The sequence below is a fragment of the Boleophthalmus pectinirostris genome, unplaced genomic scaffold, assembly GCF_026225935.1.
Source record: "Boleophthalmus pectinirostris isolate CB_2022bp ecotype Guang Dong unplaced genomic scaffold, ASM2622593v1 HiC_scaffold_20, whole genome shotgun sequence".
NCBI lineage: Eukaryota > Metazoa > Chordata > Actinopteri > Gobiiformes > Gobiidae > Boleophthalmus > Boleophthalmus pectinirostris.
This window is the reverse complement of record NW_026571153.1, coordinates 30,626,183-30,652,952: the sequence shown is the minus strand read 5'-3', so window position 1 is coordinate 30,652,952 and position 26,770 is coordinate 30,626,183. Positions and strand designations below refer to the sequence as shown.

The 26,770-nt window shown below is 40.5% G+C and overlaps 2 protein-coding genes and 1 long non-coding RNA gene across 4 annotated transcripts in view; all 3 read left to right on the top strand.

Moving 5' to 3' along the window:
- The first annotated feature begins 1,572 nt into the window (after positions 1–1,572).
- The window catches only part of LOC129409717 (butyrophilin subfamily 3 member A2-like), a 40,143-nt gene continuing 14,945 nt past the window's right edge, over positions 1,573–26,770 (top strand). Inside the window, exons 1-7 of the mRNA XM_055156237.1 lie at positions 1,573–1,764; positions 4,566–4,649; positions 4,992–5,330; positions 8,563–8,838; positions 14,779–14,901; positions 14,971–15,035; positions 17,570–17,632. Coding sequence (XP_055012212.1) covers positions 4,577–4,649; positions 4,992–5,330; positions 8,563–8,838; positions 14,779–14,901; positions 14,971–15,035; positions 17,570–17,632 — 939 coding nt within the window. The 5' untranslated portion in view covers positions 1,573–1,764; positions 4,566–4,576. The remainder of the gene's footprint in view (positions 1,765–4,565; positions 4,650–4,991; positions 5,331–8,562; positions 8,839–14,778; positions 14,902–14,970; positions 15,036–17,569; positions 17,633–26,770) is intronic.
- Positions 20,717–21,317, top strand: LOC129409789 (uncharacterized). The gene is made up of 3 exons (XR_008632576.1): positions 20,717–20,849; positions 21,047–21,169; positions 21,253–21,317. It is a non-coding gene; the product is annotated as an uncharacterized LOC129409789 (long non-coding RNA).
- The window catches only part of LOC129409788 (butyrophilin subfamily 3 member A3-like), an 11,041-nt gene continuing 9,075 nt past the window's right edge, over positions 24,805–26,770 (top strand). For both annotated transcript variants that reach the window (XR_008632575.1, XM_055156519.1), the window contains exons 1-2: positions 24,805–24,871; positions 25,293–25,373. Coding sequence is in view for 1 of the 2 variants with exons in the window: in XM_055156519.1 (XP_055012494.1) it covers positions 24,856–24,871; positions 25,293–25,373 (97 nt within the window). In the remaining variant the exon portion in view is untranslated. The remainder of the gene's footprint in view (positions 24,872–25,292; positions 25,374–26,770) is intronic.

The window sequence follows — 26,770 nt, the reverse complement described above, 5'->3', positions numbered from 1 at the left end:
GTAGTATTGAAAGTACCAGTAGTATTTTCACACTTTCATACTTTTCGCTTTTACAGAACTACAATTTTGGAAGCAATACTTGTACTTGTAATTGAGTACATTTTTGCCATTGAATATATATTTTCAGTACTCTTTCACCCTCTGATAATCCCATCACCACCACCACGGTTTATTTTTATCCTGTGGAATCAAATGTCAGACCGAATTCAGCAGGGCCCGAGTGAACGAGAAAGAGAAAGTATAACTGTGGACTGGCAGAAAAAGGTAGGTACTTTTCTGAACTAAACATCATGAGTGCCAGAAATATATGAAAACAGCTAAACAGATTAATATTTAGTAGTAGTAGTAGTAGTAGTAGTAGTAGTAGTAGTAGTAGTAGTATGACTAAGTAGGGACAGTTGCATGGGTAGACTAGTGCTATTGGAGTCTAAAGTTTGTTTTTGCACCTACGCAGCTTGATGAATGCTGTTGTTGTGTCTTTGGGCAACCCACTTAACCCCCCTCGCCCCCACTGTCTGCGTGCGTATAAGTGTGTGAACGGGTGAGCGGTTCCTCGATGTAAAGAGCGTCGAAGGTGGAAAAGCGCTGAATAAAAATGTGATATTAAAAGTGACAATTTACCAGAGTCAAAAGAAACGGAGCGGCTTGTATCTATGCAGCTTTATCTTTCATAATGGTAAATAAAAGTTCATGTTTTTGCGTTACTTTGTTAAAGGTGCACTATGTAACTTTTCGGTTGAGGGTCATTCACCTGCTTGTTTCTATGGATATGTCATCAGTCTGATTAGAATGTTCCACAGTGTGACATTAAACAGTTCTACTTTACATTTCTTCAGTTACTGGTGGTTTTATAGCTCAAAAATACCTAGAAAAACTGTGACTGTGAGCGGGGGTCGCCTCTCCACAGATATGACCTGGAACTTCTGCCCTCAGTCTGGTTTGTAGTTTGGATAGTTAGGTTAGGTTTAATACAATCAATCATTCAATCAAACTTTATTTATAGAGCACTTTTCATACAAAAATGCAACACAAAACGGTTTACAGTGATTAAAAACAATTCCACATTTCCAAAAAAATAAATAAAAATAAAATTAAAAACTAATAAAAAAAAAAAAATACCCACTGTTCCACGGTCATGGAAATTCTGGAAAAGTCATGAAAATTTAAAATGTAATTTTCCTGGCTTGGAAAAGTCATGGAATTTTGTAAATTCAATGAAAGTTTAGGAAAAGTCATAGAATTTTAGTTTCTCTTTCACACAACTCCTGCGTTCTGTTTAGTTTTTATTAGACTATTATGATTATTTCCAAACGTCTGCACCTTTTGTTTAAAAGAGACGACAATAAATGCACTGACAGGATTTTGAATGTTCAAAAACTATAATCCCAAACCATAAGGTGAGTGGAAAGAGTTCACATTTCAATTCTACACATGTAGGTGCTGTAAAGTCATGGAAATTTCATTTTAGGTCATGAAAAAGACATGGAAATTTTTAGAAAATTTTTCAGTGAAAAAGAACCCTGAATACCATTCTGTGGAACATTCCAGACAAAGCAGTAACATCTCCATGGAGAAAAGCATATGAGGGACCTTCCACCAGGAAAGTGACACAGTTCACCTTTGAGGGACGACAGGTGATCTTTGGCACCTGGAAGTTCTTGGAATTCCAGCGTTTTTCTCCTCAGGCTGCAGCCTCCTCCTCCTCCTCCTCCTCTCACCAGTGCAGGCGAGGAACAGTTCATCTCAAAGAAAAACAATATCTAGGTAAGTTAAAATGACTTAAATTAAGAACATGTTACTTTATTTGAGTAGATTCATCTTGACAAGTCAAATGATCTACCAATGGAACAAGTCTGTTTTTTGTAACAATCTTAGATTTTGTTTCTTATTTTAAGTGCAAAGAGTTGTTGTTTTTAAGTGTGGCAAGATGTATTTTCATATTTTAACTTGAAAAAGTCTTGTTCCATTGGTAGATAATGATACTTGTCAAGTGAAATGCACTAAAATCATGACAAATGTAGTTAATATGATTAAGTGAGATTCAGGAGCAGGACCAGGCCTCAGCCGTCCTCTCCTCTCACCACTGAACCACAACTCACCTCGACCACACCTCCAATTTCCCAGAAGCCTGTATGTAGCAGCCTTTCCCATCATCCCAGTTTGTCTCGGCAACTCAACCCCACCCTCCCATCCCCTATTTTGTTCATCTTTCAGTCATAAGATCCCTACAAGGGGGGGTTCCGTTCCGGTTGGGCCAATTGAAGATTGAGACGGAGCCCCCACCCAGAGTCTCAACCAGCCATCTCTGCCTCGCTTCGTACATTATCAATAAACTTCTTCGCATTATGTCGTTGTTGGTGTGGCCTTAGTTAGTGAAAACTTTCTTAATCCAAGTACTGTATGTTCCGGGCTAATAGACGCGATCTTAAGCCTCTAACCCCATCAAAAAATGACTGCGCGCCCCGCAATCCAGAGCACCCCATACACAAATCCACTTGGGTGTCCCAGCACGACTTCAGTAAACTACAAAGCCGCACCACCCACACCGCAAACACACACGGAGCAGACAGCGACCGCACAGCGAAACACACCCACAGACACACTCATCACTTCATGCGGACGAGGAACGGAACGGAGGAACGATCTGCAAAAGCGAGTGCAATTTGCCACTCTGAGCCACAACTGAACAATTGAGTCACTGTGAACACGCCAAACAAAGTCCCACTGACCCATCCAACTGCTGTGTTTCGTTTAAAGTCCGGTGCGGTTTATTTGTGAAAAAAGTTCGAAAATAGACCATTTAATGACAGTGCGACTTATAATCCAGAGCGCCTTATAGTGCGGAAAATACGGTAATCTTAATTTGGCCAGATTTTAGTTTTTGCAGTGTGGTAGGCTTCTTTTGCATGGCTGTCACACAACTGCACTGTGATTGTTTATTAGGGCCACTAAACACCACCTACTGATTATCTGTTTAAATGGGTCTAAATTAGAAATGTATGCCTACCCATGGCCTTATTTTGGCATTTTAGTGCATATTTGTTAAAAATCTGAACCAAAATCCGTCTCTGTAACGGCTTCTTTAGGACAGACTAGTTGGACTAAGGGCCTCCAAAGAGTCAGACACAGGGTTATTATGTAACAAGCACAGCCACTGGAGGTCTTTGGGCGGTACGTGATCTAACTGTAAATCTGCTTCTCTTTTGTGAAATGGGCTCTATTCACACTTAAGTCCCAAAACCATAAGACGTTTGGAAACATGCGGATGATGACTTCCAGCGCGCTCGGCTGGCAGTAGTAAATCTGGGAAAACTGATCAAATGTCATTGTATTCCTTCTTTCTTTCGTAAATTGCCTATTAATTTGTGTATTGTATTGTATTGTGTAATTATAATTTGTCAAACTTTAAAAAAAAAAAAAAAAAAGAAAGAAAGATGTAATTGTAGCGTTCCATTATGTTCAGCAGATCTACAGTTACAAGCAGCTGTCTGGACGTGACACCAAAGCTGCGATTAAAGTCACGTCCACCATAAAAATCTTTGGCAGGTTGTGAAGACGCTGCTGCTGAATCCTCAATTTGATCATTTTATCACATGTCCAGTGTCGAGAACTACACCCAGTGTTGGGGAGTAACAGATTACATGTACCAGAGTTACGTAATCAGAGTACAAATTATGAGTAACTGTATTCAGTTACAGTTACTGTTACTTTGTTGAAATAAAAGGATTCCATGGCGGTATTTTCCTGTTTACACATTTTGGGCTTTACCCCCCCACCCCCCCCCCCCGCTTTTTTTTTTTTTTTTTTGGTAATTCCACTCATTGCCGGAAACTAAACCAGGTCTAAACCAGGACTAAACTAGATATAAACCAGGTCTAAACCAGGACTAAAACCAGGTCTAAACTAGATCTAAACCATGTCTAAACCAGGACTAAAACCAGGTCTAAACCAGAACTAAAACCAGGTCTAAACTAGATCTAAACCAGATCTAAACCAGGACTAAAACCAGGTCTAAACTAGATCTAAACCAGGACTACACCAGGACTAAAACAGGACTAAATCATGCTGTGTGGATGTGTCTCCTTCTCTTCTATCATTAATATTTTTAATATGGTTAAGTAAAGTCTGGGCTTTTTATTTTCATTTAACAGATAAAACATTTTATGTTACGATATCCTCGTCTTTGTTTCTCTACAGCAAATCAAGTAATCTAGTATTGAGATTACGTTACTCACTTTAAGTAATTTAATGGATTACGTTACAAACTACATTTTGGGGTATGTAATCTGTAATCTGAAGGGGGAATACATTTTAAAAGTCACCTTCCCAACACCGACTACACCTGAAGTCATCATCCACATGTTGTGTTAAGTGTGAAGAGAGCCTATTAAGATCTAAATGACCGTTTGTGCAGCAGCAGAACCACAGATGAAGTGTCAAATGTCCAAACCTCAATAACGTTTTTCTTGTTCTTACAGCTTCAAGAACTTTTTATGAATCATGAATCAGCCTCAACCTAAAGAGCAAACCGTTTATGTCAGTGTCATTGTGCTTCTCTTTTACAGATTTACTAAAGATGAAAAACTCACTCAGAAGTCCCGGTGTGCTTCTGGTCCTCTGGTATCTTCTGAAAATACAGAACTGTAGAGGTAACAGCAAAGAATGAACAATTCAAATAATATGTGGGTCTGAAGAGTGGATGGGACCATGGTAACACTTTGGAAATATTGACAAAATGGAGTAAATAGTAAATTTCCCATTCATTTTTCCTGTAGACATTTGGGGGACACACTATCCATAATGCGACTGTTTCAAGTCCATTCCAGTTTTTTGGAATATTTATGGGAAAAATGAATAAGAAATGTACTTCATGAACCAGGGGAACCAAGTGGACCATAAAGTATCCACGATCTTGCTGAGATGATTTACTCATTTTATAATAATAATAATCCATTTTGACTTGCAAACCCGTGTACTCTTTTGTTTTCCAGGACAGGCTCTGATTGGCTCGTCTCAGCCAATAATCAGCAGAGTCGGTGATGATGTCACTTTGCCATGTTTTTTTCAAACTCCCAGAGATGCTGCAGCTTTAACTTTCGAGTGGACCCGGCCAGACCTGCAGCCCAGATTTGTTTATGTTTGGCGATCCTTTGAGGAACTGAGAGATCTAAAAAACCCACAATTTGACGACCGGACTTTCCTGTACCAAGACGAGTTGAAAAAGGGAAACATTTCACTGAAACTGACAAATGTGAAAGCAAAGGACAGTGGAGTTTACAGGTGCTTCTTTCCTGCACTGAGAAAAGAAACCTCCATCAGACTAATTGTTGGTGAGTTTTTACATATATTAATAATATTAAACTTGTGTAAAAGTAGATGGAATAGGCGAGTTTCAGCTGACGTTATTGTTGAAATATTTTGGTTGGAGGCAAGAAACAGGATAGCGGTCACACACAGTGCGTAACCTCGTGTATTTCTCCTCGATAATGGTAAATTCCTGCTGCATTATCAGATGCACAAATAGAAGCACGGAAGAAGGAAAATGTCTTTTTCATATTCTGAGAGAAAAGAACCACTAACGGTGAATTAAACGACTTTCAAACATTCGCAGAGCAAACGTAGAAGATCCTAACAAACCGTGGACTCCAACAAGTTCAACAACACATCGAGACTCTTGGAGGTTTTCATCTTTTCTGCTGTGAATGGCCCAGGAGTTTCCACCAAGTCATTGTGGATATCGCCCAAGTGAATATTTGTCCAGGTAGTTGGAGATTCAGACCAGAAATTTGGTTTGGTCCACTTTTTGTCGGGGTTGAAAAGGGTGATTTGGCTCCATCGATGCTTATGACCAATTTCTGGTCAAATGGTCTTGGGTCCTCTGCCGTTAGAGTGGATAAATAACCGGGATCAATACCCTTTACGTGCTTTCTCACTCCATCTGTCATGTTGAATTAGTGATTCTTGCCGCCGACCAAAATAATTCCCAGCATGCAACGCGGGCTTTTGTCAACAATGAAAGCTCGCCTATAGTCCGTCTGTCTCTAGGAGCAACTGATTTTCTTATCTGAATAGAAACAACACTTCTACTCCACAAACTATTCATCTTAGGAGCTAAAGATTGTTCAAGTTACAGCTATAATGTTTGTGACATAAAGTGCAATGCTACCCTTTGTCAATGCCCAATCTCGTCTAATTTCTGAAGTTAAGCAGGGTTGGGCCTGGTCAGTTCTTGGATGGGAGGCCACTGTGAATACCAGGTGACACAGTGGATACAAAATGTTGTTGGGCCTATTCAGAATGTGGTGTGTGATTGAGGGATTCATTGTGGAGTGAATGAATAGTACAGTGAATAAATAGATCTTAGATTTTATAAAGAAGTGCGACATCACCAACAGTGTTTAACTCTAGTCAAATGAAACTCATGAGGCTAGCGGTCCATATTAGGTAAAGGAATTTATTTGCACACAAAATATCAAAATAAAAACATCAGGATGGGGCAGACTGGAGGAAGCAAGGTGCCAATCTGTGCCATCCATCCCTCCACCTATATGGAAAAGGTATAGACAAATCATACACCATTTTAACATGTTTTATCTCAATCCTACAAGATTTGTATATGACAGTGAAAAACAAGATCTTTGGTAAATATGTGCAGCATGAAACATATAAAACTTTGTAACCTGCAAGAGCTGAAGATGACACTAACCCTACACACAATGTCCTCACAAGTGTTGGACAAAGGTCATTTTTACCACAGAATCACAGAAAAACAAGTTAAATGATGATTGTTTCCTTAAATTCAATTGCTATGTTGTGTGTGTGTGAGAGTGAGAAAGAAAATTATCACAGTGTGTGTGTCTCTGTGTGTGTGTGTGTGTGTGTGTGTGTGTGTGTGTGTGTGTGTGTGTTGGGCAGCATGATGGTAAACACAGTAATGTAAATATTGCATTACAACCTTAAAAAAAGACATAAGACACACACTCTTCCACTGATGTCACGCTGAACACACATCAGACTCTGAAAAGATTTTTACTCTGCAAAATCCTGTAGCCCCTTTCCTTGTTGCCTCTGTGAAGTTGCCATTTACTTGTGGGATACCAGAGTACTTGTAACTGTCCTAAACATCTGCTATTGTTCCACCTACAAGTAGTAGCTGGTTACCTCAACTGGACTTTCACATGGGCGACCTGGGTTTAAATCCCACTTCTGACTCAGATTTTGTTTAAATTTTTTTTACTGCAACATATAATTAAAGAATACAAACATTACATGGAACATATAAAGAAAATGTAGTTTGTCGTGCACATTACCTGTAAATGTCATGCAAAATGTTCACTTTATCTATGCTAGTTTTTTATAATATAGTTGTATGAGAAAAATGCAAAAGGGGCGACTTTCAGGAGTAAACCACACACGACACATAAGATGTGTTCAGACTGCAGCCTGAAGTGACCCAAATCTGATTTTTTGGCTTCTATGTGACCTGTATCTGATCTTTTAATGACAGTCTGAACGACACAGATCCGATTTTTTCAAATGTGACTCAGGCCACTTGGATATGTGCTCCTGAAACTGATACATAACTGATCTTTTGACATGTGACTTCACTGTAAACGGCCAAAGTGCATTCATTCACCTACACGTTATCAACAAGCCACAAACATCACTATTCTGCACTGAAGTAGGCGAAAATTGTTAATGAACTCCATGTCACTGAAGCGAAGCACATCACCACTCACCACTCTTGGCTCCGTCTCCACATCCACACGTTCCTTTCAACGGACGTCGCTGCCGCTGTCCCACAAAACACCACGGCCAAAAACCTCGTCCTTTTCCTTCTCAATCTCCTCCTTAAAACAAGTGAGTTGTTCATGTTCTGGCTCCGGTACGAGAGGAACTTTAAAATCTCCAGGTGCTCAATGCTGCGTCCATGTTTGAACAACTTCCATAAACACAGAGCACGCTCGCTGCGGTTGACGTCGTCGTGTCTCCAGTGAGCATGCGGGACACTTTCGGGCTGTTTAATGTTCACACAGGGGATCACATACAAGTCACATTTAATTGGAAATGTGAACGACCTCGCAAAAACATCGGATTTCACAAAAAAATCTGAATTGAGCGTTAAGCCCTGCAGTCTGAACGTAGCCATATTAACCTTATATAAAGATTTACTACTAAGACAGTGGTAAATGTTTATATTTTTTCCATATGGGCAACCATCACCAACACTCACGCACACTCCACTTTCATACTAGGCAATGTGGGTGAAGTGCCTTGCCAAAGAACACAACGACAGTTTTTGTGACTGGTGTCCCATTGTGACACCTGGTATTCCCAGCGGTCTCCCATCCAAGTCCTAACCAGGTCCGGCCTTGGTTAGCTCAGGCTTTGACAAGGAGGTTTGGCCACACATAATCCAACAGTCCTTTACTTGAGTCTCTTGATGTGCACATGCTGCACTTCTTACTTGATTCAAATCCCATGCTATGATGTTACAAACTGAGCTAAACCCAAGGAAATAACCTTTGGGCCTTGTTGTGCCATGACATGGTGTTGCTCCAGCCTCGTCGTCTCCAGTGGTGGTGTCTGTAGCGTCGGTGGATGTGTGGGGTTCGGGTGTGGTCCTGCAGTGTGCCTCTGGGGGCTGGTTTCCGGAGCCTGAGCTGTGGTGGCTGGACTCTGAGGGAGCGCTGCTGTCTGTGGAGCACTCTGTGTCTGTGTCTGATGGACTCTATGAGGTCAGCAGCAGAATGAGTGTGGAGCAGAGCGGCACCTTCAGCTGCACCGTGAACCAGAGCTCCACCAACCTCTCAGAGAAGAACAGTGTGCAGGTGGAAGGTAAGACCATATTACACACTAACTTAAAGGTTGTATGGAGGATTTTTTTTTTGTTTCAAATTGTCAAATGAAAGTTCAAGATAGCATTATAAAGACGTAGCAGCCTTATAATTATGATGATCAAAAAAAAAAAAGAAAGAATGAAAATCCATCATCTGTGGACATGATGGGGCCATATAAACATCAGCCAATAGATAAAGAGGCTACTTCATTATCTGTTGGTTGTTAGGTTGCCAATCAAACTCCCTACGTTTCTAGCGTATCTGGCACCGGTATGCTGGGATTACGTGGTTTACATTCGCTTCTCACGCATTCCACATACACAAAACACCGTTTACTCGAACAACGCAGCGGTTCTTAGCGGATTTTTCGAACTGTAGCTCCCTCGCAGTTAGTACAAAGTTTGTTGTGGTGGCAGACAAGAGTCCACGACCAGTCCGCCGTGAAAGAAAGTCAGTTTTTGAGGTCGCTGAAAGAAGAAAAGAAGGGGAAAAGGAGCGAAGCCAAACTAAGGTGATTCTTGGAGATTTCTTCCAGTGATAGCGTGACTGAAACAGACGAAGGCTCTAAAGAATGACGCATCGGTCGATAAATTACTTCTGGACAGGAAACTTCAATGGCAATTCTGAACGTGCACCGGCTGTAAACAAGCGTGATTTCTAGTGTAAGGAGGAGGTGGGAGGAGACGTTTCTACTTAGGGAGCTGAGGAGTCACTGTATTTCTCTTTCCTTGGAAAATCCTCTGTACAACCTTTAACAGTACACACAGTCCTCTACTAGTACTTGGAATTTATACGGAACTGTCTGAGCCAAGGGTAAGGTAGAAATCTCAGTCTGAAATCTGAGTGCATGAGAATGAGGAAGTTCACTATGAGCATGCTAGTATTACTGTGACGGCAAAACACTGCTCTGGAGTCTGAAAGTTATGAGCTCTTATTAACTCTTTGCAGTGGATATTAGGAAGCTATGAATGCATGAGGTATAATAGAGGAATCACTTTGGAACTCAGTTTAAATATTTTTGTGTTTTCACATTTTGAAGACAATAAAAATCAGGTACAGCACCTACGTACATGTTAAAGTCTCTGAAAACTACAAGTACAAGAAAGTTATTTGAATACCCCTGCTTGCCTGGTCAGTCAAAACCACATGCTTCAGCAATACTTTACAAAGACATGGTCTGGAACAATATCATGTGTATTTCCTGTTGGAGTGATTGACAGATGGGTTAACCAATCAGAGAAAGACATGGTCCAGTCGTGTCAAAACAAACATGGCGGCTTAAGAGTAAAAGAGAATAATAGAGAGCTGAGAAATAGTGCAGATGTCTGAACGATCAAAGCACTAAACTCTTCTGAGGTAAAAGTTTATATTTTATTCTGAATAATACAAAAATATGTGAGTGGAGATAAAAATGAGCATGCTCTCCCAAAATTGGACATGTTCAGTGGTCTGGTTCCAAAACCTGAATTTGAATAGAAAGGATGAGGAGCTCGTCTCTGTTGACATGGACACAAAAGTCTTTTATGGGATGCAAACAAAATTAGTAATTTTAGAGCCTCTAAACTATATTTGGCATTTATTTTTTAAATAATAATAATAATCCATCCATCCATCCATTTTCGTCCGCTTATCCGGGGCCGGGTCGCGGGGGCAGCAGCCTAAGCAGGGACTCCCAGACTTCCTTCACTTTATTAGGCACCTTTCTGGACACTCAGGGTCACCTTACAACAAGATAAACAAGTTAAATACTAAAATTAAAATATACAGTTGAAGTGGGACAGTATTTTAATTGATTGATTGTCCATCCATCCATTTTCTTCTGCTTATCCGGGGTCGGGTCGCAGGGGCAGCAGTCTAAGCAGGGACTCCCAGACTTTCTTCACCCCAGACAGGTCCTCCAGCTTCTCCGGGGGGGCCCCGAGGTGTTCCCAGGCCAGCCGAGAGACATAGTCCCTCCAGCATGTCCTGGGTTTTCCCCGCGGTCTCCTCCCGGTGGGACATGCCCGGAACACCTCCCGAGGGAGATGCCCAGGAGGCATCCAGAACAGATGCCCGAGCCACCTCAACTGGCTCCTCTCGACGTGGAGGAGCAGCGGCTCTACTCCGAGCTCCTCCCGTGTGACTGAGCTCCTCACCCTATCTCCCTATCCCGGACCCCATACTCCCAGAGCACCCCCCACAGGACACCACGAGGGACACGGTCGAAGGCCTTCTCCAGATCCACAAAGCACATGTGGACTGATTGGGCAAACTCCCATGAGCCTTCGAGCACCCGATGGAGAGTGTAGAACTGATCCAGTGTTCCACGGCCAGGACGAAAACCACACTGCTCCTCCTGAATCCGAGGTTCGACTGTTCCGAGGTTGCTCATTGATTGATTGTATTTAATTTAATTGACCTCCATTAGCTATCAACTATACTTCTTGGAGAGATATGTAGCATGTTTTGGGTTGATGGGGGAAATCGTAGTGCCCAGAGAACTCAAACACCACAAAGAATGGATGAGGCAACCTGAGGACAGACAGTGGAGCTATGGTCTGGTGGCCAGTTTGAACAGGTGTGTTTAGATTTGAAATGTGGGTGTGAGTCAGTTTGGCAGAGGTCAGGAGGGAGAGTGTTCCAGAGCTGAGGAGCAGAACAGGCAATGTGGAGGAGCTCTGAGAGATATGGAGGTGGCAGGTTATGGAGGAGCAGGATCGTGTATTGAACACAGTGTGAGATGGAGAGCCAGTGGAGCTGTTGTAGGACAGGTGTGATGTAAGTAAGTAAGTCTTTATTTATATAGCGCTTTCACAGACATTTTCTTTCCCCAAAGATGCTTCATACAGCATTATTCATTCACTCTATACCCTGGTGATGGTAAGCTACTGTTGTAGCCACAGCTGCCCTGGGGCACACTGACAGAAGCATGGCTGCCATGCCACTCAGCGCCATCGGTCCCTCCGACCACCACCATCACTCACACACCACAATGTGGGTGAAGTGTCTTGCCTAAGGACACAATGATTGAATTGATTGTATTTAACTGACCTTTAAGTATCAACTGTTTATTGAGACCTGGAGCATGTTTTGTGTTGATGGGGGAAACCGGAGCACCTGGAGGAAACCCATCCAGACACGGGGAGAAACATTCAAACTCCACACAGAAAGGCCCAGGCGACCCGGGGATCGAACCCAGAACATTCTTGCTGTGAGGCATGAGTGCTGGCCACTCAGCCACCGTGCCGCCGTGATGTGGTTGATGGAGGGAGTACTTGCGATGATGCGGGCAGCTGAGTTTTGGACCAGTTGAAATTTAAGGAGTATTTTTGTGGAAGACCAAACAGAAGGGGATTGCAGTAATCCAGATGAGAGGTAATAAGGCTGTGAACAAGGACAGCAGTGCAGCGTGGAGGTGAAAGTAGGCAGAGCAAGTGATATTGGTGATATGAAAGCTGAAGGAGAGAGTGCTATCGAGTACTTTATCCAGACTTTTTACCTTGATCTTGTTTAGGGTGGATTTGGTGCCTACAAGGAGAAGTTTGGTTTTATTGCTGTTGAGTTTGAGGAAGTTTGAGGTGATCCAGGATTTAACTTCTTCCAGACAGTTGATAAGGGAGGAGGGTGGGAGTGTGGAGTTTGGTTTGATGGAGAGGTAGAGCTGGGCGTCATCTGCGTGGCAGTGGAAGTGAATGTGGTGTTTCTGGAAAATGTGACCGAGGGGGAGGAGGTAGAGGATGAACAGCAGAAGACCGAGAACAGAACCTTGGGGAAAACCAGGTACAGTTGGGGTACAGTTGGAAAGATAGGAGTGAAACCAGGAGAGGATTGTGCCAGTGAAGCCAAAAGTAGAGAGTCGGTCAACAATAGAGTGTCGAAGGCAGGAGGAGGATGGATATTGGATAATGAACCAGAGTCAGCAGAGAGGAAAATGTCGTTAGTGATTTTGAGAAGGGCAGTTTCAGTGCTGTGGATTGGACGGTTAGCTTCATGCATCAACCTGTTTCACTTCGTAGAAACCGTCTGACCTCACAGCATTAGGATTCTGTGGTCTTCTTCCCTGTGTTTTTAAAGTTTCATTCATATGTTAATTCACCCTGTAATGAATCCCTGTGTACAATAACATGTTGTGTATGTTTCTGGACTTTGGAGTGTCAATGGGGTTGGGATATGATGTCATATGGACTGTGAATGTATATGGGACAGATAAGGGATGTGTCTCCAACCTTTAGCATCTGCCAGTCTGTTATGGGACACGTGTTGGGACAAAACTGCTGTGTATGTTTCCATGAAGATGTTAACTCAACAGTTATGCTGGTATAAAAGGCACCCAGTTTTTCTGTGCATCAGTTGGGGGAACGTCGACTGCGTTGTCGAGGGACGACCGACGCACAGAGACGCCGCGTAGGCAAATCATGCTGAATCAACTTGAATCTTGAGACCTGAATCTGCCTGAACTAATAAAGAGACATGTCTGAGAACTGTTCTAACTCTCCAAGCCTCTTTCTTAAGATCCTCTGTTCAGGCTGCCTCCAGGAGAAGCTGACAATTCCTTTGCTCAATGGTAGACGGGTACTTTTTAATTTTAACCAATCGCTGCTATTTGGTCATGACGTTTGTAATGCACCAAATCCTGTAGGAAGAAGGACAATAACGTCTTTCCCCTTGATAAAATTCACCAAACATTCTCTTTGTTCCGGCTTTAAATCCTCGATCTCAAGAATCGTTGCCAACACAGAATGTATGACTTCGTCTACATCCATCTCGACGCTTTGTTTACTGTTTGTTTACTGTGCTGTAGCACAAAAGGGACCCAGACAGGCGCAACGAGTTTGACGTCATGGCTTCACAGCTCTTCGCTGATTGTGTGCAGTCTACAACTTCCCGGGTTCTTGCAAACGTCTAGTGTACCGTATTTTCCACACTATACGGCGCTCTGGATTATAAGGATTATAAGTCATTAAATGGTCTATTTTCGAACTTTCTTCACAAATAAACCGCACTGGACTTTAAAGGAAACACAACAGTTGGATGGGTGAATGGTTTTGTTTGTTTGTGGCGTTCACGGTGACTCTGGGCTTTGTTCAGTTGTGGCGTGTAGGGAGGGTGCTGTCTGGGACCAACGGATTGTCGGTGTGTTCGCAGTGACTCAGTTGTTCACTTGTGTCTAGAGGTGGCACATTGCACTCACTTTTTCGGTTTGTTGTTCCGTTCCGTTCCTCGTCGGTGTGGAGTGATGAGTGTGTCTGTGGGTGTTTTTCACTGTGCGGTCGTTGTCTGCTCCGTGCATGTTTGCATGTTCTGCGGGTGGTGCGGCTTTGTAGTTTACTGAAGTCATGCTGGGACACCTGAGTGGATTCGTGTATAGGGCGCTCTGGATTGTGGGGCACGTAGTTGTTTTATGATGAGGTTAGAGGCTTAAGAGTGTGCCTAATAGCCCGGAAAATACAGTATTCTGATTCCTGACCTAGTCACTGGAGAGAGATGAAATCGAGCAGAGGCACTAGGTGGCGCTAGGAGACAGAAGCCAGACTAGAAATAAAGCTTGTTCCTTGTCAGTTAGTGTGACTTCTGTCTTCATTCACTGCTTTTGTTTAGCCTCAGCTCAAACAATCAAAGTTACACTGGACAACTTGTCTCCATGGACATGTTATTGCTTTCCCAGGAATGTTCCATGCTATGACATTATCCGTCTAGCATTTATTTGTTACAGGTGTTTCTTTTGCTCAGAAACAACAATTCCTTCTGTGAATAGGGGCGTCTCTCCACAGATCTCACTTGTAATGTAGTGTAGTGCTGTAACCTGCTCGTCTCCCTCGTAATAGATAGGTTTAATCCAAACTGTGGAACATTCTAGACAAAGCAATAACATTTTCATGGAGACAAGCTGGTAGAGCTCCTCTAAGATGGAACATTGTCTTAATCTTTACAATAAAAATGTCTCTTTTCATTATTTCAGATTATTTTAATGGAGTGAAGATTTTTCCAGTTTTCATCGTCTTAACTGTTGGATTGGTTGTTTTTGCTGGAGCTGCCATCATTTTGTTGTTGTTTCTCCTTCGTGCAACTAAACAGAAAACCCGTAAGTTAATATTATTTTGTTAAGATCATTCTACAAACATTCATGAAGTGAAAGTATTTATTTTTACAGAAACTGATGAACCCAAGCTGGAAGAACCTACCTGTAATGACATGGATGAAGAGACGCCTTCAAAGGTAGTCATGATACAATTAGTAGTTTGAAAAAGTACTACAGCCACAGCCTTTATTTTTATTGATACTTTGCAGTAACATCATGCTGGGGGTGTTAAGTAAGTCTTTATTTATATAGCACTTTTCACAGACATTTTCTGCATTATTCAGTATTATTCATTCATTCTATACCCTGGTGATGGTAAGCTGCTATTGTAGCCACAGCTGCCCTGGGGCACACTGACAGAAGCACAGCTGCCATGCGACTCGGCGCCATCAGTCCCTCACGCACACACCACTTTCATACTAGGCAATGTGGTGAAGTGTCTTTCCTAAAGACACACAATGATTGAATTGATTGTATTTAACCTGTTACCATCCACCTAATTTTGGTGTGTGCACAATAGCACTACATACCCAAGTGCCATAGCTTATTAAAAGAAAACCTTAGAACCCACATGCTTGTGTGAGGCACCATTTTAAAGCTTAGGCCTTCTAGTTTCTGTAGATATGTACATGAAGACTGTGAGTGCTGCCTAACCTACAGTACAGTCAATTAAAAATTGTATTTTTTTGCTTCGAAAAAACAATTGAAAAAAATAAAGGCCTTAGCTTAGTCATACTTCATGCTAGGCATTTGTGACTCACTACACTCATTGTTCAAGTTGTTGGCAACAACTGTGTAGAATTTCAGATCTCTAGGACAAAGGGTTTTGATGCTGTGAGCCTTTGTGCATACAAAATGACAATTCGGCACAAGATTGCCAAATTTGTGCTAAAATAATAATAATAATATAATAATAATAATTGTTATTATAATACTAATTCTTCTGAGCTTTAGGCATGTTTTCTCAAGAAAAAAAACTAAAAGTATCCAAAATTGTCCTCCAAGTGCCACATCTGCGCTCCGTGGCCCCTCCCGCACTGCTCTCTTGTGTCCCTCTCTGTTACGCTTATAAACACAGGGTCCTTTTCAAAGACTACTGCATGTCCCACCCACCGTTTGAAAGCGCTGGTGATTGGCTAAAACAATATGTCAGTCACTTTCTGGAAGATCCAATGACTGAAGAGATTTCCCGTAAACAAACTGATGACGCGTGCGTAAAGCCAGGAAGTACGTGAGTGCGTTAGCTTCTTCAGCGTCTTATCCCACCTAAACCCCGCCACCGACAACAGCGGGGAGGGTCTCATTTTGAAGCTAAGAGTGTGAGGAAAACAAGCGTACCCAAGAGCGGCAAGAGAAACGGAACTCAGAGAGGGAGAAGGCTCGGAAAGGCAACATATATATTTTCATTCACGCATTCATCCACTCATACGGACGAGGATTTTCTGGATTATTTACCCACATGGAATTATTTTATGGAAAAAACAACTTGATATTCTTTTTCTGTGGATTATTACGGACTTATTGAGTACAACCTTTCATGGATTGAATGCGTTTTGGACCGACAGAACCGGCTCAAAGGTTAAGAAACGCGTAATCTTATTCTTTGATTATGATGTGAATTTTTAAGTTATCGCGTTTTGGGCTCATTGTACGGCATAAAATGAATGATATGGTTGTTTTATTGATAAATTAAGCTTTCAAACGATGTATGGCATGCCAGTAGTGAAAACAATAATGAAGGTGAATATACAGAGAGAACATTTTTTATTGGAAAATCGCCCGCCGGCGGGCGGGTGGATGTTAAGTGGTTTTTAACTGACCTTTGACTATCAACTGTTTATGGAGACCTGTAGCATGTTTTGGGTTGATGGGGGAAAGGAAACTCATCCAGACACGGGGAGAAACGTGCGAACTCCACACAGAAAGGCCCGGGCAACCCAGGGATCGAACCCAAAACCTTCTTGCTGTGAGGCATGAGTGCTAGCTCAGCCGCCGTGCCACCATGTGTGTGTTCTACATCTCTTTGGGCATATTTAGCACTTACCATGGTGATCCAATGGGCACATGGATTAAAAATGTTTTAAGGATTGTACAAAAACTCAAGAAAAGTGCTTTCAGTCAGTGTCACACCCGCAGGGAATTTTGATGACACGAGCTGCAAAGTATCAATAGCACCTTAATTAGACCCACTAACGGGGTTCAAATGCATCTGTGGTCAATGCACACAGTTAAAGGTGTACGGTGTAACTTTTCGGTTGGGGGGTTCGTCACCTGCTTGTTTCTATGAATGTCAATGCTTTGCTTGTTCCATAATGTCACATTACTACTTCACATTTATTCAATTACAGGTGATTTTCTAGTTCAAAAACACCAAGAAACACAATATTCTGACGGAGCGGGTTGCCTCTCCACAGATCTGGCCTGTAACTTTGTATGGTTTGGTCTCCGTGAAGGTTTAATGCCATACTGTGAAACATTCCAGACAATGCAATAACATTCTGTGAAAATAAACAGATGACAGTTCTTCCCTTCACAAGAAAAGTTACATAGTGTATCTTTAAAGATGGTTGTAGGCTACTGTTTTGTCTGTGTTTTATACAAATAAAGGCACTGGGTTTCACACAATGCTTTTACATAACAGTGGCACTATTTCATCACTGTGTTTTTACAGGAAGAATTGAACACATACATCACATCTGCTGAAGAGGAGAATAAAATCTTAAAGACTAAACTGGTGAGTACTCGCCCACTCAAGGCAACACAACAAGTGGAGTGAATATTATAAACTCACATTTCTATGAAATCTAAATATGAATGTTGATTTTTGTAAAGTAGTATGAGTAAAGTATAAACTCACTGTGTAGATCACTGTCAGTTTCTTTATGTTATATTGTGTAGCAGGTTTTGGGCTGGAACAACCACTCAGAACAGTTTCAAATATTTGTGTGGGGAAAGATCGGCTCTGAAATAAATAAATGAGACGGAGACTTTATGTTCACTGCTGATTAACTTTAAATGTACATGAGCACAATGCAACAATTACAATTTACAGACAAATGACTCTTACAATATTCTTTTCTCTTCCTCACCACCCAGTAAATTATTCAATTACAAGTGGTTTTCTAAAAACAGACATTCTGGCTGTGAGCAGAGTTGCCTCTCCACAGATATGAACTGTAACTTGGTCTGGTTTGGAAGGATTTGATGTATCCTCCACCAGAAAAGTTACACAATAAACTGTAGAGTAAAATATTTGATTTGAACAGGTAACGTAAAATCTCACACACACACACATTCTCCAACTTTGGTGTTGTGGATATATATAGTTAATGCCTCCTGTGGAACATTCCAGACAATGCAATAACATTCTGTGAAGATAAACAGACGACAGTTCTTCCCTCCACAAGAAAAGTTACATAGTGTATCTTTAAAGATGGTTGTAGGCTACTGTTTTGTCTGTGTTTTATACAAATAAAGGCACTGGGTTTCACACAATGCTTTTACATAACAGTGGCACTATTTCATCACTGTGTTTTTACAGGAAGAATTGAACATATACATCACATCTGCTGAAGAGGAGATTAAAACCTTAAAGACTAAACTGGTGAGTACTCACCCACTCAAGGCAACACAACAAGTGGAATGAACATTATAAATTCACATTTCTATGTGTAATGTTGCGACCGAGCACCCTTATTACTGACAGAATCTGTTCTGGCATAAAAAAGGACAAGAGCAGTGTGGTATAAAAGTTACAAATCTTTAATCTTCTAAACATTTAAAAACTATTTCATTTTCTTGTTCCCTTCTTGATACAATTACACACCATTCAACCGTCATAAATGTAGGATTTAACCCAACCCTAATTAAAACACAACAAATCAAATTAGTAATCACAAACCAAGCATTAATACAAAAAAAAAAAAAAAAAACCAAACATGAGTTAAAGACTACATTTACAAGAAGTTAAAGTGCTAGTTCTCTGTAAACTTGGATACTTAAAGTGTGCGTGTGCCAAGGTATTTGAGGTAGATTTCGTTACGATAAAGGGCATAAAGTTCAAGCTGGTGAAAGTGCTCATGCTAAGGAGGCCCATTTGGGCTAAAGTGACTTGTGCTAACCCTGAGACCTGACCTCACAATGCACTGACCCCCTGACCAAATATTGCACTTCCCTCCAAGACCTCAGCTACTGTTCCACAACATTCAATTAAAACCAACACTAACAATAAAAGGATAAAGAATAAAGAGCAAGAATAATGCAGCAGTGGCAATCTGTTCCACAGGGAAAAATAAGGTTCAGGTAGACCAGATATACAACAAAAGAGCATTTACTGCAAGTTTAGAAAGGGGAGGGGAGGCACTCTACATGGGGCTCAGAGCGCGTTATGAGCGGCCGCCGGCACCACCGCCTACTCCAGACAACCTTTAAAATGTAGTCAGACACATGCATTAAAGCAAATTCTAGAAGAAACGTTGAAAGAGAACAAGTCCGGTACTTACACGCACCGTGTTCACAAGCCACCAAAAGCCCCGACGGCCACACTACGGCGTGCACAGCCTTTTCTAATCAGTGACGCCGGGAGCCACGCACAGCGACGCACAGGTGGACGCCTTCACGGACGCACTAGAGTCAGAACAGTCTAAACACCCGGTTACATTCGGAATCTCAATGTTGATTTTTGTAAAGTAGTATGAGTAAAGTATAAACTCACTGTGTAGATCACTGTCAGTTTCTTTATGTGACAGTCAACAGTCAAAACCATCGTCCTTTAAAAGAGGCAAGTTTGGAAAGAGGCAAGAGGGCCAGATTAAATGTCTTGGAGGGCCGGATTCGGCCCCTGGGCCACATGTTTGACACTCCTGGTGTAGTTAGTTATAAAATACTGCATACTTACATTAGAAAGTAGTTTGTAGTGTTTGTTTCCTGGTCCAATCAGAGTAGTGTATTCTGAACACTAAGAAAGCCTTCACACTTTTCACATGATGATATTCTAGTGACGATTTCTCCATTTTTCATTGGTTTAATGATTGGATTGTTTGTTTGTTGCTGGAGTTGCCATAATACCACAGATTCTCTTTTGTGTAACTAAACAGAAACTTCTCCATGAGGTAATATTATTTTGTTGTGCTGTTGGGCATCGTCTACTGTTCTACAAACATTTATTGTCCTTTAACTACATTTAACTCCACACACACAAGATCCACACATTGAGATCTTTTTCTTTCTTTCATTTTCAGGTCAAAGAAATTAAGCTGCAGCAAGAGATCCAGTCAACGAGAACATCATCTCCTGTAATCATAGACAGTTTTCACCAGTACGGCACATATGTCCGTCTGAAAACACAAGAGGTTAGTATAACAATAACATTGACTGCTACAATACAGAAGTGTGGACCTGAGTCAGAGTCACATCACATTTTAGTTTGTTTTTTGTCTGGAATGTTCTAATAACATCTCCATGGAGAAAAGCATTTGATGGACCCTCCACCAGAAAAGTTACACAATGCACCTTTAATTTAAAGGATTTAAAGGGACTCGGGACACGACTTGGAGCCCTTTGACTTAAGAGTTCACAAGACACTGTACTCTATCAGCTGCAAAAGTCCAGTAGTTTTTATTGACTTGGTGAAAATATATTATTCCCTGGACGTCTCAAGATTTGTTTCAGTTAAAAATACAAGCTGTGTTTGATCATTTGACATTAAAAACTTAAAAGGACTTGAAGTTCAAAGTATATGACTTGGGTTTGAGACTTGAAAATCAGAGACTTGGTCCCACCTCTACAATAATCCTCTATATTTAAAATAATAATGGAACTCTTTGTTGCTACATTTCAGTGTGTAAACCTTAGAAAGTGGAGGCCTCCATATTGAGGTGGACAATGATAAAGCTCTCATCTACACATTTGAGCATTCTTTAACCCTGAGGAACTCAGGCGACACTGTGACTGTAAGTTCTTCAACTTCTACATTTAACATGGAAAGAAAATGTTAATTTAAAGATTCACATAATGTACATTATTTGACTTGTTTCTAATCACCAAGCCCATTGAGATTTTTAATCTTTCAAGATATAAAGATTATACATGTTTATAATAATGTCATAAATGAGGGTAATTCTTATTCTATTTCCAAATCGCTCTTCAGATTTTTGCTCAAGGTCATTGTCCATCAGATCCAAGTTTTCGCTTTGAGAAGGAATGGGAGAACCAGACTCGATGGAACACTGGCAAAATAGCCTTTGTTTCTCTCTATGACGACACAAATACGGTAGATTCACAACTGTTCACTTTGTACTCACCTCAAGAAAATTCAAATTGAAGTAATTAAAATATTTTGTGTTTTGTTTTTAGTTGAAGGACAGGATATGTGAGCGGATGTTCCCTACCCCACACTGAAAAATAAAAAAAGTCACTGGATTTGCGTTAAAAAAAAAAAATAAATTTTAAAAAAAGATGGAAAGCAGTTGTATGCAATAAAATTATGTTTAGACTTTGAAACTTCTTTCCTCTCTACACATTTTTTTTTCAGAACATGAATGTAACTTTTTCATGTTGATGAAATTTGATGAAATCATGCTGAATATGCATATTTATCTTATGTTACCTTATGATTTTTTTTTTCTTTTTTATGGTTTTATTTTTTTATGTATAATATAATTCTGTTTACACAAGTGTTTTAACATGCAACATCAAAATGGTTTTAAAGTAAAATATACAAAAGTTTTCCACAGTTCTGTCTTGTCTTAAACAGATTCAAACACACAGAGAGCACAGGGACAGAGACACACAGTTTGGAGTTCGACAGTGTGAAGATTTATTCCAGTGAAGCTCTGGTCTCTGTGGACACAGGAATATCACATGATGATCACAATCTGATGATCTACTCTGTGTTGTACATGTTTAAATACACTTAAAGCATTTATTACTCTTTAATACAATAATAAACCAGAACAGAAGAACAAGAACATCAGAACTGTACAGCAGAAACAAAACTCACCATGTGCTGCTTTTCTTCCTCTAAACACAGTAACAGGGAGGGCATCTGGTATAAAGTCTCTAAGTGCCACATCACCCTGTAGAAACATGACAACTGTTTAACTTGAAGTACATGTTGAAAAAATATAATTCTGTTAAAATCATTTTAGTTGGTACTGACTTTGTTCATCTGTGGTCTGTGTTCTGTTGGTTCTCAAACATCTTAGTTTTTTCTGAAAGATCGAGATTTTTATTTTCTTTTAGTCTTTTTATTTGAACTGTTAACCTCTCTTATGAGAATCTTTACATAATCATCTTTCATGTCTTGTGTAAGCATTTATGTGAACGTTTAAGTGACTTAATCATTGTTAAATCAGACTTTATCCTGTAGCCAGGGGCCTCACAGGAGCCTCTCACTTTCAGGCTCCAGACTCATATAGTTGTGTCTGAGATCACTTGTTATTCACTTGTTTTTCACATGTTGTTTCATTGCCACAATGACCCAGCTTTGTGTTGATCGTCCTCATAAGATGGTGTTATGTCTTTTTACATGTGCCCTGTGGCCCCCTGAAGGGTATAAAATCTTATATGCTTGTTTTGACAATAAGACAGGGAGAGACACTTCTATCAGGGACAGGCAGCTCTGTGATTGTGCACAATTGCTTTAATAATAATAGACTCTTTGATTTAAGACAACTTCTCAGTTTATTCTTTATCCTAGAAATTCCATAACAATTTGAAACAACATGTGAAAAGCTTGTTGTTTCTCAGACACAACTATATGAGTCTGGAGCCTGGAAGTGAGAGGCTCCTGTGAGGCCCCTGACTACAGGATAAAGTCTGATTTAACAATGATTAAGTCACTTACACGTTCACATAAATGCTTATACAAGTCATTAAAGATGATTATGTAAAGATTCTCATAACACCTCACTTTCAGAAAGGTGCAAAAAATAACTAACATCAACTCCAACATTCATGAACCTACCCACAGCTACAGCAGAGTAACTGGAACTGTCCCGTGTCCTGAGCAGAGGGGAATCCTCAGAGCCTTCAAGGTGTTCAGTGAAGGCCCAAGAAAAAATACTGAAAGATTTTTGTAATACTAATATATTTTTTTCAATATTTTTTATTCAGTGAGTAATAAACACGACACTAGTAATAATTTCTAGATCATTGTTATAAACTTGGACTGATATTTCTTGGGAAACAAAGGGCTAATATAATGGAATGGAAATGGACCAATCACATTTTTTCTTCCAGTGGTATCTGGGTAAATCAGTGACTCCCCCACAGCACTGAACTGAACAAACACCTACAGGACCTTCGACTTCCTGTAGCGAAGGCCCGTGTAATACAAGTCAACGTGGGGGATGAGTTTGAGATTGACAGTTGTCTTAGCCAATCATATTTCATTGTGTTATGGGCGGGATCATGTCACGACATCTTCCGGGCCTTCGTGAATACCCTGTGATAGCAAATATAAGTGAGACCACAGTGTCAAAACACACACTGGGCGCCTCTATTTGGACACCTCGGGAATGTCAGAAAGAAGGAAAAAAAGAACGACCTGAGAACCGGAGCTTGGAGCGAGCCTCGGAGCCACAGCTGGGCCGGAGCTCAGAGCCTGTGGCCAGGGCGGAGCGCAGAGCCAAGGCTCAGAGCTCACTGCTATCATGATGTCATGATGTCATTATAGTCAGCAATTGGTCCTAGTGAAGGCCCAGGGTCCAGGTCCACGGTTCACCACTGGTCCTGAGTGTGTCCCCTGCTCATGGATCTGTGTCCGGAGTGTGTCCTCTACTCCTCGAACTGTCCCGTGTGCTGACAGGAGAGAGGGCACAGTACACAGGGGGAGGGCACAGTACACAGGAGAGAGGGCACAGTACACAGGAGAGAGGGCACAGTACACAGAGAGAGGGCACAGTACACAGGAGAGAGGGCACAGTACACAGGAGAGAGGGCACAGTACACAGAAGAGAGGGCACAGTACACAGGGGGAGGGCACAGTACACAGGAGAGGGCACAGTACACAGGGGGAGGGCACAGTACACAGGGGGAGGGCACAGTACACAGGGGGAGGGCACAGTACACAGGGGGAGGTTGGAATATTGAGTTGAGAGTATGAAGTGTTTTTTCTTGATTTGGAAAAGACTGAATGTAGATGTCACTGAAGTGATGTCAATTTGAGGTCAAAGTATGACGCACAAAGGGTCATAAAATGAATCATTACAGTTTTTAAGATGAAATAATGCACAAATGCTGTTATTACCGGGAATAGGCAGAAATATGAAGAATACGTAGTTTCTTAATTCATAAATAAAACAAAAAGCACAAAACTTTCCTGCTTATATTCAAAGCACAGTTCATTTTCAGTTTCAGAAAAGATTAAGATGATTTACTTAAAAAGAATACAACTCAAGTAAAAGAGAACAAAATCTCAACAAAACTAGATACACAAATAACTAGATACAAATTTTTTCAATCCTCTGTTGGACTTTATAAACTTTCAGATGTGAAGGTGGTGGGGATGTCATAATATTAATACTAATAATATTCATATTTTTAATAATTTATGTTATTCTGGCTGTTGTAGTTAATATTATCATTATTTTTCTTTTTTCCTCTTTTCATAGATTTATTTATTTTTTGTGTGTGTGTTTCTTGCTTTTATGTTCAGTGTCACATCTTCTGGTAGAGTTAGTTTTGCGTTAGGTACAGGTAAGCACCTCTCTCCTGGATATGCCTGGGTGTGAGTGGACGTGTGTGTGTGTGTGTGTGTGTGTGTGTGTTTGTGTGGCCGATGTTGGACTATGTGTGTCTGTGCAAGTGTGTAATACAGGTTTATTTTTATCCTGTTACTCTGATATCAAATGTCAGTTCAGTGTTCAGTTCGAGTTCAGTTTGGGCTCGAGTGAAGTGAACAAAAAGAGAAAGTACATGTTTGCTGGTGGAGTTTAACTTGTGATTTCATGAAGAATGAAAGTGTGTAAAGGTAAGTGCTTCTAGAAATGTACTAAACTAAAGCTAAATATACTGAAACAAGTATGTTTGTTTGTTAAAATATTTAGCATGCATGTATTATTTATTATGGTTATTTGTAGAAATTGTTGCAAATTGGCAAGTGAGATTAGTGAAGAGGTTCCCAGACCTTCGAGTCTCACTGTGCAAAGAAAATGATGCCAGTGTTATTTTAAACTTGAAAATGAGGTGTATTATTATTGAATTAATTTGTATATTATGTGATATGACCCAATTTAAATATTGTTTTCAAAATCAAAGTAGATTCAATGATCTCCAGCTCATGCGTGATCATTTCCACTGGATAAGTGTATCAGACTAGAGGATCCTACAGGAGGGTAACTGAAGGAGCTCCCTGTTGGAGGCAGCAGTGTCATTGTGCTTCTGTTTTACAGATTTGGTAAAGATGAAAATCTCACTTGGAACGCTCTGTGTTCTGGTCTTCTGGTGTCTTGAACAAATACAGGACTGTAGAGGTAACAGAACAAAACAAGTATACAAGAGGCAAACACAAAACAGGAGACTCCACTGGAGTTAATAAACTCAAAAACAAGGTTTCATTTAAAAAGGAAGATGCACTGTGACCCTTGCCTTTCCCTTGGTATAAATTCGGGGTGTGACTGCTGCAGTTTCCCTTTGTAAATCCAGTGTTGGGGAGAGGTCAGGCTTCTGTTGTAATCTCATCACTTAAGTGTCCTTTTGTTATTATTTTGCCTTTATTTACCTCTTTAAATATTCAATATAATTTCTGGGCCTGTTGGGCAGATTAAATGTTTCTTGTAAAACACAGGGAAAGAATGAGACAGACGAGCATGAAGTTTCTCTTTGCCTCACTTCTGCCATATTTATTTATACAATCATGTATTTTCATTTCAACATTCAGCTTTAACCACGGTTAAGTTTACAATTTACAATCATGTAATAAAATCTCATAGAGAACACATCAAAATCCTGTTTTAAGATCATGTACAGTAAACATTCCCATTTAGTATTGCTGTTCATATTAATATTGTACACATTTTCAATATTGCTATTTAATTCTTACATTTAACCAAAATACACTCATTAATTTCTACACCCGCAGCTGGACTGCTTCTAACATACTATTTTTAATATATAACCTCCACCTTAACGGCTCATGACTCGCATGGTAGTAACTGTGTACTACTGACTGGCTTTTAACTTCAGCTTGAAATCCCTTTTAACTTTTACTTCTGAACCTGTGAACTTAAGCTTTACACTTTTACAATCAAAACAATGTCGGAGCCCTTCCTTACATTTTCAGTTAGGAAAATAGGAGCTTAAAATAAATGTGTAATAAACTCAAAATGGGGCCTAGACCTTCTCCTTCACCTGTCTTTTCACGTCTTGTTACATGGCTCAAACTTGACAAAAACACAGTATTTAATGACTGATTTATACTCTCACATCTAACTGTTTGTTACTTATTGTTTATGACCAATATAATGTGTTTTTTACTTCAGTACTGACCTGTAAAACAAAGAGAAAGAATGAGACAGGACACCGTCAAGTTTGTCTTTGCCTCACTTCTTTTTCTTTTTTTTTTTTCAATTGAAAAATAAAGCAGTGTATACATAATGCAGTGTACAAAGAACTGTGTTTTACATTCAAGAATTGCATCATACAACATTTACAATTACTATAAATAATAAGTACAGTAAGAAAAAAGAAAGGAGGGGGAAATAAAAGACGACAGGAACCGAACCATTGGCCTCACTTCTGCCATTTTGGAGAGGAGGACCTCTGACCTCTGACCTCACAATACCGTCTCGCGGAGTCATGCGCCGCCTACTGGCGTGAGGGTGTAATTACAGGTTAAATAAAGTTATTACTCAAATGACTAATTTGGAGT